The following is a 15,667-nucleotide window of genomic DNA, read 5'->3' as shown; positions in this document are numbered from 1 at the left end:
TTAATTTAGATAGTGCATATTTTAGCTGGAATATCCTTTAATATTAAATTTAAATTTTGTAGAATACGGTTTTGAGGTATGACAGGAACTGTGAGAAAGAAGCCAATAAAGTATTAAATCTTCTCAAAAACCTTAAGAAAGCCATTTACTATTGTTTCTAATTATTTCAGGATTTGTCGTTTAAGGGATTTAGTCTTTGCTGAAAATTGTAAAAACGGTATTTTGTGCTAGACTCATCTGTGGCTTGGAAGGCATAATTATGAGGAGAAAATTATAAGGTGGTTAAAAGTTTAAAAAAATTTAGCTCTCTAGATGAATATGTTGCTAAATGACATTTATGAACAATGTCCTCACTAGGAGAAATATCATATATGTGGATGTACAATATATGCTATGGAAAGGTAAAAGTAAATAGTATTAAACATTTATTTTTTTAAAAATGTTTATTTATTTATTTATTTATTTATTTATTTATTTATTTATTTATTTAGAGAACATAAGCGGGGGAGGGGCAAGGAGAGAGGGAGAGAGAGAATCTTAAGCAGACTCTACACTGTCAGCACAGAGCCTCACGTGGGGCTTGTTCTCACAAAGCATGAGACCATGACCTGAACCAAAATCAAGAGTCTGACGCTTAACAACTGAGCCTGCCAGGTACCCCTAAACATTTATATTTTTAAATTGAAACTCTAAGTTACAGGGATGCCTGCCTGGGTGGCTCAGTAGGTTAAGCAGTTGACTCTTGATTTTGGCTCAGTTCGTGATCTCACAGTTCATGAGGTCGAGTCCAGCATGGGGCTCTACACTGACAGCTTGGAGCCTACTTAAGATTCTGTTTCTCCCTCTCTACTGTCCCTCCCCTGGTGATGCTCACTCTCTCTCTCTCTCTCCAAATAAATAAACATTAAAAAATTTTAAGTTACCTACTTTTTAATCCACAAAATATCAATAAAATATGAATATATTAGATATACTTTATTAGGTGTCATTAACATTGATGTAAGTAAATAATTCATGTAATATTAAGACCCCTTCTTTGATAAAAGTTAATCTTAAAAAATATATTCCCTAAATTAAGGAATCTAAACTAAGATTATTATATTTAATTCTGAAATTAATATAACTAAATATATTCCATGAATTTTAAAGAATACTTAAAAACTTTTTGTGTAATGTTTATTTATTTTTGAGAGAGAGAGAGTGCAAGCTAGGGAGAAGCAGAGGGAGGGAGACAGAGGATCCGAAGCAGGCTCTGCACAGTCAACACAGAACCCAGAGCAGGACTCGAACTCACTAATTGTGAGATCCTGACCTGAGCTGAAGTCAGTCGCTTAACTGGGTGAGCCATCCAGGTGACCAAGAATCTTTTTAATGTGGCTCTTATGTATAGATTGTAAAAAGGGGGAGAGGGACTTATGAACTTGAACTAGATTATCGCAGGTGTAATCTGTCCAACAGGGACTGTTTTTAGTATTTTGGGCTGTCATTAGTTCTTAACTCTTAATATACAAATGCTCAGGAGTAGCTTAGTCCTATTCCTATATAACTGTTTCAGGGATAGTTTCCTATTCAGTATTTGAAAGTTCTATCTCAACTGGAGACTCAGATATTTTGTCCATGACCTGTGAAACAGGTTTTGTGTTGAATACATTTTCGGTACGATTTCAGGTCTAGATAGTGTGGGTTTTGAAATCAGAGGCACCAGAGTAGCTAATTCCAACTCCTATTTATTTTTTGTTAGTGATGATTTCAATTTATTAATGTTAACCTTGTGTTTTGAGTAATTATCAAGTCTTACATCAAGTGTATTCAATATGAGAATTGCCATGTTTCTTGTCCCTAGGAAATAATTCACTTGTGACAACTGTCATGTGACCTGTGACACAGCCTGGCTTGGCAATGTTGAGACATGAGGCATTTTCATAATTTAAATACAAGCAGACTGTTAGGAAGAACATAGTCCATTAGATCACAAGTCTCGAAAGAAACTCACTGGAAATAACAGATTTCATGGTAAACTAAGTTTCATGAATGCCTATTTTACCACACTGGTAGAGATTTGTAATACATATTAGCATAGTGAAAGGTTTGAGAAGCTGTCCCACAAAACAAAAATATTAAAAACTTGGAGGATTTGTGAAGTTCTTCCTATATTTGTCCCACAAAACAAAAATATTAAAAACTTTGAGGATGTGTGAAGCTCTTCCTATATTGAAACTGTATATGTCAATAGGATTAACTGGGCATTTCGCCAATTAATTTGAGTCAGATCCTTTTTAAAAAAAAAGTTTAATGTTTATTTATTTTTGAGAGAGAGAGAGAATGTGAGCAGGGGAGGGGCAGAGAGAGAGGGAACACAGAATCTATAGCAGGCTTCCAGCTCTGAGCTGTCAGCACAGAGCCCGACGCGGGGCTTAAATTCATGAGCCGTGAGATCATGACCTGACCGTAGTTGGATGCTTAACCAACTGAGGACCCTGGCACCCCAAGCACAGATCTTTTTTTAAAAAAATTATTCTCCAGGGCTTCCTGGGTGGCTCAGTCCGTTAAGCATCCAACTTCAGCTCAGATTATGATCTCACCGTTTATGAGTTTGAGCCCCAAGTTGGACTCTGCGCTGACAGCTCGGAATCTGCCTCAAATTCTGTATATCCCTCTCTCTTTCTGCCCCTTTCCCGCTCATGTGCTCTCTCTCAAAAGTACGGAGACACTAAAAAAACTTATTTTTAATTCTTTTTGAAAGGAAGTTTTATTTTGTGTTTGAATATATATTTGTTCAGTTACATACAGAATTTCCTGTTGTCCTAGTCTTTCTCAGGTTGCCATAGCAAAGTGCCACAGACCGGGTGACGTGAACAACAGAAAATCATTTTCTCATAGTAGTGGAGGCTGGAAGTCTAAGAGGAGAGTACCAGCCTAGTTAGTTTTTGGTGATAGCTCTCTTCCGTTGTAAATGGACTTCTCACTGTGTCCTCACACAGCTGAGAGAGCGAACAAGCTTTCTGGTGTCTCTAATTGTAAGGGCACTGATCTCTTCATGAGGTCCTCACTGATATGTCTTCATCTAAGCCTAATTACCTCTCAGAGGCCCTGTCTTTAAATACCATCACATTGGGGTTGGGGCCTCAACATATGAATCTGGGGGGGCGGGAACACAATTCAGTCTATAATTCCTGCCTTATAAAGAGTTGAGGGACTTTTGGGAGCTTTGTGCTCATAAGCAGTAATCTGAGGGTGCTCTCCAAGTGTCAGCTGGTGATATTTTAAGCACTTGCCCCACGGAAGTCAGTGTTTTGGTGACTGTGGAAAGTCATCTCTTTTATGAGTCAGTTTGCAATCTATTCGTACTGAGAAATACACATGGCTGGGACACACAGCTATACAGAGAACACAGAAAGTCCACACAAATGAGACACAGGAGATTGAGAAAGTGCTCACATTTGTCATCATTGAAAAAAAAAAAAGTAATGTATTCCTCAAAGTTTTAATATCAAAAGAAAAAAAAACTTGCAAAGGGAAAATATGGTAATCATACTCTTTCTGGATTATTTATATTCTTGTCTTTCAGAAACTTGAAAAAATTCAACTAGCAAGTTAACAAGATCTTTCTAAGGGAACATGTACCCACTTACAAACTGAAGATTATAAGTCAGCTACTTCTTTTAGTGGAATATATACATGCATTAATCTTAAGAGGTCCTTTGTATTTTTTTATGTCGATCTATTATGTCGAATTTTTATGTAGATCTATTTTATGAGGTTGATTTAATCTGGAAGATATCAATGATTATTTGTACTTTTCATATTTTAGATTAATTTTATAGTTCTCAGAAGGGTAATATTTTACATCTAATTACTTTTTATTAGGTATTTTAAAACTGAAGTATAGAATAAAGATTAAAAGGATAAATTCGATTTAGTTCCTACAAAATATACAAGTTAATCTAAGGCACCGATCATGTTTAGCCAAGATCAGCGTTTGTCCACAATGAATTATCTAAAAAAATATGGTCAGTCATTAAAGTGTTAAACAATTTGGGGCACCTAGGTGTCTCAGTCAGTTAAGCACACGACTTTGGCTCAGGTCATGGATCTCTCAGTTCATGAGTTCAAGCCCCACATCGGGCCCTGTGCTGACAGCTCAGAGCCCGGAACCTACTTCAGATTCTGTGTCTTCCTTTCTCTGTGACCACCCTCCCACCACCATGCTCTGTCTCTCTCTCCCTCTCTGTCTCAAAAATACATAAACATTAAAAAATTCTTTAAAGTGTTAAACAAATTAATGTTAAGTTTCTTTTTATATTTTAAATTAAGATATGCTTTTGTGAGATAATCTAAAATATTCAGATATAGAAAAATATGTATTTCTCCATCCAATGATTACCCCTTCTAATATTTTAGTCTGTTTCCTTTCAGTCTTTTTTTCTATGTGTATTCGTTGCCTGTTTTACTTAATTTTGCTATCTGCCTTGTGCTCTGTTATGTCCATATCTGCAGGTTTTATTTTGCTTTTTCACTTTATTTAGAACATAAGCATCTTCTCATAATCTCTTCATAAATATCCCTCTCCATGACTTCAAAATGTTCAAGTGGATACACAAATCATTAAGGAAATTGTACCTTTCCAAGTAGAAAGAAATAAGAATGTGTGTGTGTGTGTGTGTGTGTGTGTGTGTGTGCACGCTTCTGCGTGTTAAATTTGACTATGTATTTGGTCATATTTCTCCTATATTTTGGCTTGGCTTTGTAGAAGTAGTTTACTAGAAAAAATTATGCAAAATAAAAACACAATTGGAGTTTTCCTGGGGCAAATAGACTGGAGGAGGCAAATGAACTCTTGTAGATTCATAGAGCAAGCTGCTTTTACCCCCTAAATGCTCCCTTGCAGCCCAAGACTAAAATCAGTGCTCACTTGCTGCCATGTATTTTTCTTCTGCTCTATTATTTCACAGGTTATTTAGTTTTGTTTTCCTCCTTAGAGAAGGGAGTAAATCTTTATTCTTGCAACCCTGTGTCTAGCTTGCTGTTCAGTATCTCCCTTCTCTCAGATATGGGTGAATGAATTGAATGTTTAAATGGAACCCTTCTTTAAGCAGGTAGGATTTGGAAACAAAATTTCTGCTACATAGCTACTTTTGCATTTCCCAAATCATAACTGTCACAATCTCTTTCTGGATTTTACATGTTTCTCTGCTCCAACTCTCAGGAAGAAAATTGAACTTAATTTCCCAAAAACTACTGAAAAGATTAGCAGAAGATGATGTCTATGGAGAAGACTGGGGATTGAAAAAATCTGTGATGTACCCTCTAACATTTTAAATGTCACCACTCTTTGGATGCACCTAGCTTCTTATTAATTCAGATTACTTTTGTTTTGTTTTGTTTTGTTTTGTTTTGTTTTGTTTTGCTTTGCTTTTGTTAAGTTGGATTTTGACTTCACCCTGAATAAGTACCATAAGGGACTAGGAAAAGTTGGTAAACATTATACAGTTGTGGGAGGGAAATAGAAATTAGCACGAGACTGACTTAATGGTATAAACTAAGGAGAGACATCAACTCAGTAATCTGTCTGGAAAAGAAAGCTTTTTTATTCAGAACTGCAGGAAAGAGCGTGCCTGGGTGGATTCCTAAGTAAGTGAGATATTAAGTGTGGATTTGGACACCTCTAAGCCATTGCACTCCTCTTTTAATGCAGACTGTTGCAAATACTAAAGGCTACACTATGGCTCATATGTAAAGCTGGCAAAAACAATTACCAAAGTCATAAATTTGATTTCATTCAAGCTGTTAAGGGTAATAATTTATTTAAGTGAGGTCTTCTGCTTTGATTAGAACTAGGAAAGTTCAGCTGTTCTAATCCTCTGGGGGTAGAGCTGGGTTACTGTTATAGATAAGGAGGCTTAAAGGTGGCTACTACTGAGGCCATTGATCATTCCAAAAGGAAATGCTTTTGCTAATTATTTCACTTCCTTTTTTCAGTTAAGTTTTTATTTTTCTTTCCAAGAATAACTTATTTCTTACAAAGTAAACAGTTCCACTTAAAAAAAATCATGATTTAATCAGATGTTTTGAGCAGTTAATCCTAACTTGTGGCTTGATCAGGGCCACACCTTCTAAAAAATTGGTAGAGCCAGTCTTTAAAGATAGAGTTATCAAGACAATACCAGTGTGGCCAGAAGGCCACAGTACTACTACATGGGTTCTCTTGGAATTTCCCTAAAGCTCTGTTGAAAGTAATTTAAATATTCAAGTATTTTACAATTAGGTTATCTTCCCTAGAGACAAACCTTTGGCAGTTAGTGAGTAAGACTGCAGTAAAGGTAAAATGCCAAGCCCATCAATAAGGGGACTCAACAGAACTGTAGGTCTTAAAGGGATGGAAGAAAGTCTTGTCAATAAATCAACCTTCTAACTTCCCCTCTGCCAGGAAGTTGTGTATAACTCCAAGGATAGGTTCTAGTGGTCTTATCTTAGGCAAAAGGATAAGTGACTTGACTATCCTTCCAAATTTTTCCTTCCAGTCCCCTCCATTCTTTGGGTAAATATCTCAAAACTGTGTTTTCTTCTAATTGTAAACTAATCCTCAGTAGGGTGTTAGTTGATGGCTTTAGGGTGTTATCACCACCAGGGGTATTTGCATTTTAATGGGAGGCTTTAAAAGATCTTAAACCTTCAAGACTGAAAGCAGTAAATCTCTATTGGTGGAATTGGAGGCAGGGTGATAGATTGGGCAGGAGATATCTGGGGTGAAAGGAGCCCACTGGGTCTATTCTAATCACAGCATGAACTAAAGTGTTCCTACTTAGTAGCCTGACTTCTACTTCCAGAGTGAGGGCAGTGAGGACAGCTCCTGTGGCCTGAATAATAAAGTACTCTTAAACAGTTGCATTTTCTTTGAAAGCAAAACAAATTAAAGGGCTAAAACCTTGAATGTTAGTTTCTTTTTCCTTTCCCACTTTCTCCATGGCATCTTGCTTGAAATCTTTCGATATCTCTGTGCTCTTTCCCTGGACTTCTGATGTATAGTTAGGTTATCCTTAGACTTAGATTCCAAATTATTTTGTGCCTTACTTTTCATTTCTTGGAAACCTTGAGACCACTGGAATGGATGAAATAGGATACTTGAGGAATTTTGGGGAAAGGACTTCCTAAATTGGGTTAAAATGTATTTAAATATACACAGTGGGGGGGGGGGAAGAAAGAAAATAAATATATATAGTAATCCAGGCACTGAGTTAAGTTCTAAGGACACAAAGATATTTGTTTAGCTTTTATTTTTTTTAATGTTTATTTATTTTTGAGAGACAGAGAGAGAGAGAGAGAGAGAGAGAGAGAGAACACAAGCAGGGGATGGGCAGAGAGTCAAGGAGACACAAAATCCAAAGCAGGCTCCAGGCTCCAAGCTGTCAGTGTAGAGTCCAACATGGGGCTCAAACTCATGAACCGTGAGATCATGACCTGAGCCGAAGTCAGATGCTTAACTGACTCAGCCACCCAAGTGCCCCCACAAAGATATATTTTATGCACTTCCCGTCCCACTCCCCCCCCCCCCCCGGCCGACACACACACTGCAGGGCACAGGGGCAGAGGCAGAGAGAGAGAGAATCTCAAGCAGGCTCCATGCTCAGCATGAAGCCTGACACAGGGCTCAGTCTTACAATGTTGAGATCATGACCTGAGTCGAAATCAAGAATTGGATGCTTAAGCGACTTGTGTCACTCAGGTGCCTATGTATTTTATGCACTTTCTGCCATGTAGTCCAGACAGTGAAACAAATGAGCAGATACTACGATCAGTGCAGAAAGAGCTATAATAGAGTTTTCACCTGGGCTGTCATAGTGCATAGAAAGCACATACTGATTAGAAGAGGTTAGTAAGGGCGCCTGGGGCGAATCAGTTGTTTGAGCGTCCTATTCACATCATGATCTCATGGGTCATGAGTTCGAGGCCCTATTGGGCTCTGTGCTGGAGTGTGGAGCCCACTTCAGATTCTCTGTCACCCCCCCCTCAAAAATAAATAAACATTAAAAATATTTAAAAAGTGATTAGTAAGAAGGATGATTAACATTTAGCCAAGTTTAGCCAGGTGAAATGGGGTTGAGGAGGAGTTGGTATAGAAAAGGCATCTATAATTCTAGTGTGATAGGAGACCAAAGCGACTGTGACAGTCTTCATTCAGGAGGGCCACAAATGTAAGAATAAAATGGTGAGATTGGAAAAGTAGGCAGGGACCTAGCATCGGAAGGCTTTGGTGCCATGATAAGGAGTGTGAATCTTATAGGGAACTACTAGTATCTGTAAGCAATGGAAAACGTGATCAAATTTGCATTTTATAAAAATCCTTCTGAGATCAGTATGGAGAGTTGTCTTGACTTTAGACTTTACAGCGGAACAAAGTTGGAGGTAGATCTTGGAAGCGTTCAGAAGGCTGTAATAGTAGATCAAATAAGAAATGAAGGATTGACCTGGAAGGTTAGAGTGAGGATGCAGAAAGGAGACTGGATCTTCACTGAGATGATATTTGAGTGTACAAGGGGAGGAAAAGACACAGCTGATCTTGGATTTTTGGCTTCATCAGTTAGGTGCCATTTTGCTGAACTAGGGAAAGAGAAATAGGTTTTAATGGGGAAGATGCTGAGTTCAGATTCGGACAAGCTGAGTCTTAGATTATTAAAGAACATCTAAGCAGAGATTTCCAGTAGACAGGCATTAATCTGCCTGAATCCCAGGAGGAAGACCTAAGCTGTAGATATATATTTAGCCATGGTTCCTTATCATCTCAGGGATGTCAATAGAAGGATTGCTCAGGAAGAATGGAGACTATCAGAGGGCTGTTGATTAACCCTAGGCAAGTAATAAGAGTTAAAGAAACAGCTGAAGATGAAGAATAATAATGAAGAAGAAGTAGCCAAACAGATACTTGGAACCATACAAGGGAGAGTTTCCTTATAGAATAGCAGAACAAACTCACAATCTATCTCCTTGCTTTTGGTTCCAAGCCTTTCAGGATCTGGCCCCAGGCAGCAAATCTAGCATTTTCCATCTTTGCTCCTCATCTTACTTGAGCTGTTTTGGCTGACTAGAAACAATCCTGCACATTCATACGTTGTTATGTGTCCATTTCTCTCTCATCTTCTCACTGGAGTGCATGTTTCTTCCATTCTTTTCCTCTCCATGCCTAACTCATCCTTTGGAATTCTCTAATGCTTCTACTGCCATGGAATCTTAACTCCTTTCCCTAAGCACAGAAGTATCATCATTCAGCCTAACCTCTAATTAGTATTCAGATTGCAACTTTCTTATGACACTTAGCACATTCTGGTGTGCACCATAGTTATTCATGCACCCGATTGTCCCCCTTAGCAAGAGTGTAAACTCCCACAGACTAAAGAACCCATTCCCCCAAATTAATCTCCACTTGAAAACAGCAAGTGCTTAATAATTATTTGATCAATGATCACATATATTATTTACACTAAATAATAAAGGTAAAAGCTTTGAATCTTCTGATGAGAAAAAAGATCTCAGTGGAGGCTAACATGGAAATGCTAACTTATGAAGGACCTGTCTGGAGGTTCTGAGATGTTAGCACATATTGACCAGACGATGGAAAAGCATTTTTCATAAAAGCACATTCATGATACAGAGGTAGAAAGGAGAAACATAATGCTAAGTGTGTTTGTTTCAAGAATTGCTAATATTATATTCTTCATGTTATTCTCATGCAAAAATGGCAAATCCTTGTCTCCTTTTCACCTTCTGCTTTTATAATTTTAAAAGTTAATCTCATGCAATAAGCATGTTAAGGACAAGTACCACTAAAACACAAACACAAAGTATTTTTATTTATCCTGAAGGCAGGGATAAGATGCTATACTGGCAGTTTCCCTACAATGTCCTGCAAATAATACTAAGCCTTTCCAATTTGTTTTAGCGTATTAAAAGTAAAGCAACCTAGTGGGGCTGTTCATTTAAATAGAATAGGGTTAAATGATAACTTGACTTATCTTTTAAATGACAAAAAATAAAGAAATTGCAAGACCTTTTCACACATTAGATATGTATTGTCATTTATCATCTAGATATCAGGCTAGCAGTGCGAAGTAATAAAACATATCATCGAAAAATGTGCTATAGGTCTGAATCACTCTTTCATTCCACCTCCCAGCTAACTGTAGTATTAAATCAAACAAGCAGAACATTTCCTTAGGCAGCCATTGCCTTTTAATTTCCTGAAGAACCTTAAAATATCATTCATTACAAGTACTACACATATTTGGTTTTTAAAAGTCTCATAAATCAATAGCAGGCTGACTGTAATAATTATTACAAGTTAGTGCATAATTTTCGTGCTGAAGGCTGCATGCAGAACTTTAGCATATGCAAACGAGGCAATTCAAACTGTGTATAGATATTAATATGAAGAAGCAGGTAACGAGGTGCAGGCTATGAATTATGCATCAAGAGTGGCTGATCTTCAATGAGGAAAATGAATTCAGCATGTAATCTAATTAGTGATGGAAGTCTATTACATCTAACTGCAAAAGCAACCGTCCTTGAAACAAATTTATTTACAGTCCATGTTACCACTTGAAACAACTTTGAAATGATGTGTAAGACAACAGCTTAATTGTAAAAATTTTTTGTTTATTTGTTTCAGTTCTAGACCTGGAAGGCCTCCTAAGAGGACTCAAAGTGTCACCTCCCCAGAGAACTCTCATATCATGCCACATTCTGTCCCTGGCCTCATGTCTCCTGGGATAATCCCACCAACAGGTAAGAATGCTGCTCATTTATGCCAAAAATGTTGAAAATCAGCCAATACCATAGTTTTTTATATATGCATATCTATGTTTACATAGGTGCTTATAACCATCAGTTGTGTTTTGTGCACACTAACATAATGTTACCAGTGAGAATTTATCGAGAAATTGCATTGTGGTTATCATCATTTATTTATTTAAAATAAAATGAAGGAAGCTAAGTTGAGCACTGTGCTAGGAGTTATTGTAATTAATCTGCTCACTAATATCAAACAACAAGTGATAATCTCTATTTTCCTGGTAAGTAATGGAAGCTAGGAGAGAATCAAGTGACTTTCCCAAGGTCAATTTGCTCAAAACTGTTAGTGGTTATTTGTATCTAGGTCTCTGGATTCTAAGTTTATTTTTTTCATTCATAAGAACTCAGAAATAGATTGAAATGCATCCAAACAAGACAGTAACTATGTCAATAAAATATCTCCTATTTTTTCAAACTACAGTGTGAATACATTTCCATTAGAAACATCTGAAAGATGTTTATTACTAGAATTTTGAAAAAGTGCAAGAAAAAGAATTGTCTTGACTGCATAAATTCCATGCCATAAACAATCTCAATGATGCGCTAAATATAAAAATAACTCATTTGATTTCTACCACCTGGATGTGTTCATTGATTCTTTTATTTACTTACATATGTTTGCCCACTTTCCATGTTTCATCCAGATCCATGAGCAAATTATAATTATAATGATGATGATTTCATTCATTTTTATTTTCTTTAAGTTTATTTATTTATTTTGAGAGAGAGAGAGAGAGAGAGAGAGAGAGAGAGAGAAAGTGAAAGTGCATGCATGAACGTGGGGAGGGGCATAGAGAGAGAATTCAAAGCAATCTCTGCCTTGTCAGTCAGCTCAGATGCAGGGCTCAATCACACAACCCGTGAGATCATGACCTGAGCCAAAACCAAGAGCCGGACACTTAGCTGACTGAGCCACGTAGGTGCCCTGATGATGATTTTATTTGTTATTAATTCTTACCATCAAAGGAATTTATTGAGGAGATTTACGTATAAACACAGTTGCCATGTAACACAACTGATACAGGAAGCATAATCTGGCAAGATAAGGAAAGAGTCTTTATTTTTTTCTCTGAATTCCCATACCGGTGTTTTATTTTTATTTTGTAACATTTCTCTTTCTCTGTGCTATGATACCACCATGGATAATCTGATTTCATATTTCATATTTGATTGAAAGCTATTTAAAAGCATGACTGTTTTAATTCACTTTTATTTTTGTCACAATATCTGAATAATTCCTTCACCTTTGTGGACTTTTATCAAAAACATCTGTTGAGTTGAATGTAAAGCTATTTGTTCATTCTTTTTATATTTAACTCTTTTCCAGGAAGGTACCACAGTATATACTTAACAATAAATTATCTAAAGTGCCAGGGAGAGTTGTATTTTTATGCTAATTTTGCAGATGAAAAATTGAGACATAGAAAAATGAAATCAATAGCTGAAAATGACCCAATTACAGAAATAGTATCATCATTTCCATTTGTTTAATTAGTCATGTTTTTAGTAATTGAATCCTACTGGCTGAAATTCTAATTCCAAATTTGAGATTTAGAAAAGAAATAGGCACTTAAGTTTAGCTGTTTTTATTTAACTAGATAAATTTCCAGAATAAGAAAAATGGGCGATTTTTTTTGTACCACATAGGCTAGATAAAACTAAAATATTAACTGTTCATGTTTTATGGTTGAAAGACACAGGGGTGCTAGAAGAAAGACCTAAGAATTGTTGACTTAATTAACTTCTCAAAGAACTGTGTTAGGGAGAGTTAAAAAAAAATCATTTTAATAATCATTATTCTGTATTTGAAAAGTTTGTGTTGCAGTTATCTTATGGATGAAAGGTATTCTAGATTGTATTCATACTAAGGTAGGGAAGATTTGGTTCTGAATTGTCTGCCAATATTTAATCTTTTGCGGAGAAGACAATAAATAGTTCATTACCAAAGCACTGATGAAATAAGATGATTTTAGCAGAATCTAAGAATAGCAACACCTTACTTTGTTAACAACATTAAGTAACTTTGGGGTAAGTAAAATTTCTAAATAACTTATGATCATATACCAAAACTCAAAATCAACATATTAAGTTATTCTCGATAGACCCCTTTCTGAAATATATTACATACTTCTGTGGCTTGGTGGGACAGAGACACTCAAGATAATTTAAACTTGACTCATTATTATAGACATTCATTTTTTTAATATGAAATTTATTGTCAAATTGGTTTCCATACAACCCCCAGTGCTCATCCCAACAGGTGCCCTCCTCAATGCCCATCACCCACCCTCCCCTCCCTCCCACCCCCATCAACCCTCAGATTGTTGTCAGTTTTTAAGAGTCTCTTATGGTTTGGCTCCCTCCCTCTCTAACTTTTTTTTTTCTTTCCCTTCCCCCATGGTCTTCTGTTAAGTTTCTCAGGATCCACATAAGTAGACATTAATTTTTGAAGTAGGATCAATTTCTTATATTTCAGTTGCTGTGCTGTTCTTCTGAGACATCATTTTTGGCTTTTTCTTCCCTTTGTTTCTTTGCTTTTGTTCTTCCTAGTATATTGTGAACCCTCAAACCAGAATTTCTTTCAAGCTTATTAAGAATTATATTGAAAAAGACCTTAAAAAGTCATATTCTAGAGATGGATAAGGAAATAGAGACTCATCAGGAGAGTAAAATGGATGGAAAAGTAGGTCTTAAATTATAGAGCCCAGTGAATGTAAGGCAGAGAGCATTAAGTTCGTTATTACCTATTTCACTTATTTTCTTTTTTTTTTGTTTTTTGTTTTGTTTATTTCGAGTTTTTATTTAGCTTTTAGTTACTTAACATATAGTGTAATATTAGTTTCAGGAGTAGAACTTAGTGATTCATCACTTACATATAACACCCAGTGCTCATTACAAAAGGTGCCCTCCTTAATACCCATCACCCATTTAGCTGATCTCTCACCCACCTTCCTCCATCAACCCTGTTTGTTCTCTCTAGTGAAGAGTCTCTAAAGGTTTGCCTTCCTCTCTTTTTTATTTACTTTCCCCTATGTTCGTCTTTTTTGTTTTTTAAATTCCACATGAGTATTTCACTTTTTTTTGTTTTTGTTTTTGTTTTTTTTAGAGATTGTCCAAAGATTTGTACCTGCCAGGAGGTTGACTCTTGTACATGAATTATCTTGATATATTCAATATAATTGGTCTTTTTTGCATACACTCTTTTAGATGGAGAAATTTAGATTTTAGGGAACACAGGGTAATATCTCCATTCTTTGGATTATTTACTATCCTTAAACGTTAACTTTAACTGGAAATCTAATGGTCTTGAAGAAATCTTATAATTCTCTATAGAATATAACACTTTCCTCCCAGGGCAAACTTAGTGTATTCAGGGAATATGATGTAATATGAATATATAGACTCTTATGTCCTATGACTACTTATATTTGCTACTTTATTTTTCATATTTGTGAGCTTCTTTAAAAAATAAAACATTATTTTTTCTTCCTAAGATGGGGAAGGTGAAGTATATTAGTTATTATTTTAAATTTATGAAGAAGTTATATATAAATATTGTTGATATTAAGCAAACTAGTTTGATGATGTTTCTACTATGTTTTTAACCTGTAGGTTTGGAATTTTTCTTTTTTTTAATGTTTACTTTTGAGAGAGAGAGAGAGAGTGAGCAGTGGAGGGGCAAAAGAGGAGACACAGAGTTTGAAGCAGGCTCCAGGCTCTAAGCTGTCAGTACAGAGCCCAATGTGGGGCTGGGACTCATGAACTATTCATAACTTGAGCTGAAGTTGGAATATTTAATATTTATTTCCAAGAATCTATAGTTATATCAGTATCTTTCAAAGACTTGGAAATCATGTTTCTAAAACTAATAAAACAAATGAGCATTTAATCCTCAACAAAACAAAGAGAGAAAAAACAACCCCTGACCCCCAAATCTCAAATCCTTTCTAAGATTTAAATTGTAACCTACCTGTGAACATTGATCTGTAATTTTGGACTCCCAGTATTACCATTTGAAAAGTATAAACAATGCAAATTTACCTTTGAAGTTGCCAAAATCGGTCTTGTGAAAAAGAAAAATTATTAATTTTGACAAATTTCTAAAATCTATCAATTTGTTCCTAATCATTCCCTCATGTTTCCTTTTCAACAATTGAACACTGGAATTAAATAATAATCTTTCCTGGAGACATCTGTTTTCTCAGGAAAAAAATGGCTATTTTTATGTTTAAAAAAAAAAAAAGGCTTTTCCCAGCCCTAATATTATATACTTAGGTATCTATAATTAAAAGAAAAACTTTGAGATTGCTTATCAAGTTTTTATTTGTTATTTTGGTTGCTTGAGTGGGCTTCTATGTAACCTTAGAAGGGGGCGTGGGCAGATGGTGATAATTTCCAAAATTTATGGTTGTCACTGGATGCCATAGCAACCAGAAGTGGAAGTTAATGAAAGAAAGAAGGCTCTTTGTAGAGTCTTACAACGCAGTGCCTCCTGTAGTGCTCTCTACATTTATTTGGACTGAGTACATGTCATAAATCATTTTTGATAACAAATACCAGTTTGGAATAAATTCATCCTAGCAACAGAGTTCCAATAACATTCATACTTTTTATAGAATTGTGTGTATTTTACAATGAAGGAAAAAATTATTTAAGAATGCTAAATACTCCCCTCCTGTGCCAGGAGTGCAATTTGGCTAGCATATTTGGCCATCTTCCTGATTTTATCTTTAGGGCAGAATGCAAACTAGTTTTGGAGTATAATTTTATATAAGTATTAAGAAGTAACAGTGAGTATTTGTATTTGACTTAATTTTTTTTAATA

The 15,667-nt window shown here is 35.8% G+C and overlaps 1 protein-coding gene across 1 annotated transcript in view; it reads left to right on the top strand.

Annotated features, from left to right (window-relative positions):
• The window catches only part of DACH1 (dachshund family transcription factor 1), a 433,928-nt gene that overhangs the window by 176,250 nt on the left and 242,011 nt on the right, over positions 1–15,667 (top strand). Inside the window, exon 2 of the mRNA XM_047850847.1 lies at positions 10,661–10,776. Within this exon, the coding sequence (XP_047706803.1) occupies positions 10,661–10,776 (116 nt within the window). The remainder of the gene's footprint in view (positions 1–10,660; positions 10,777–15,667) is intronic.

The sequence above is a fragment of the Prionailurus viverrinus genome, chromosome A1 (genome assembly GCF_022837055.1).
Source record: "Prionailurus viverrinus isolate Anna chromosome A1, UM_Priviv_1.0, whole genome shotgun sequence".
In the NCBI taxonomy this organism is placed as follows: domain Eukaryota; kingdom Metazoa; phylum Chordata; class Mammalia; order Carnivora; family Felidae; genus Prionailurus; species Prionailurus viverrinus.
Note: the sequence above shows the minus strand (reverse complement) of the source record. Positions and strands in the feature narration are given on the sequence as shown.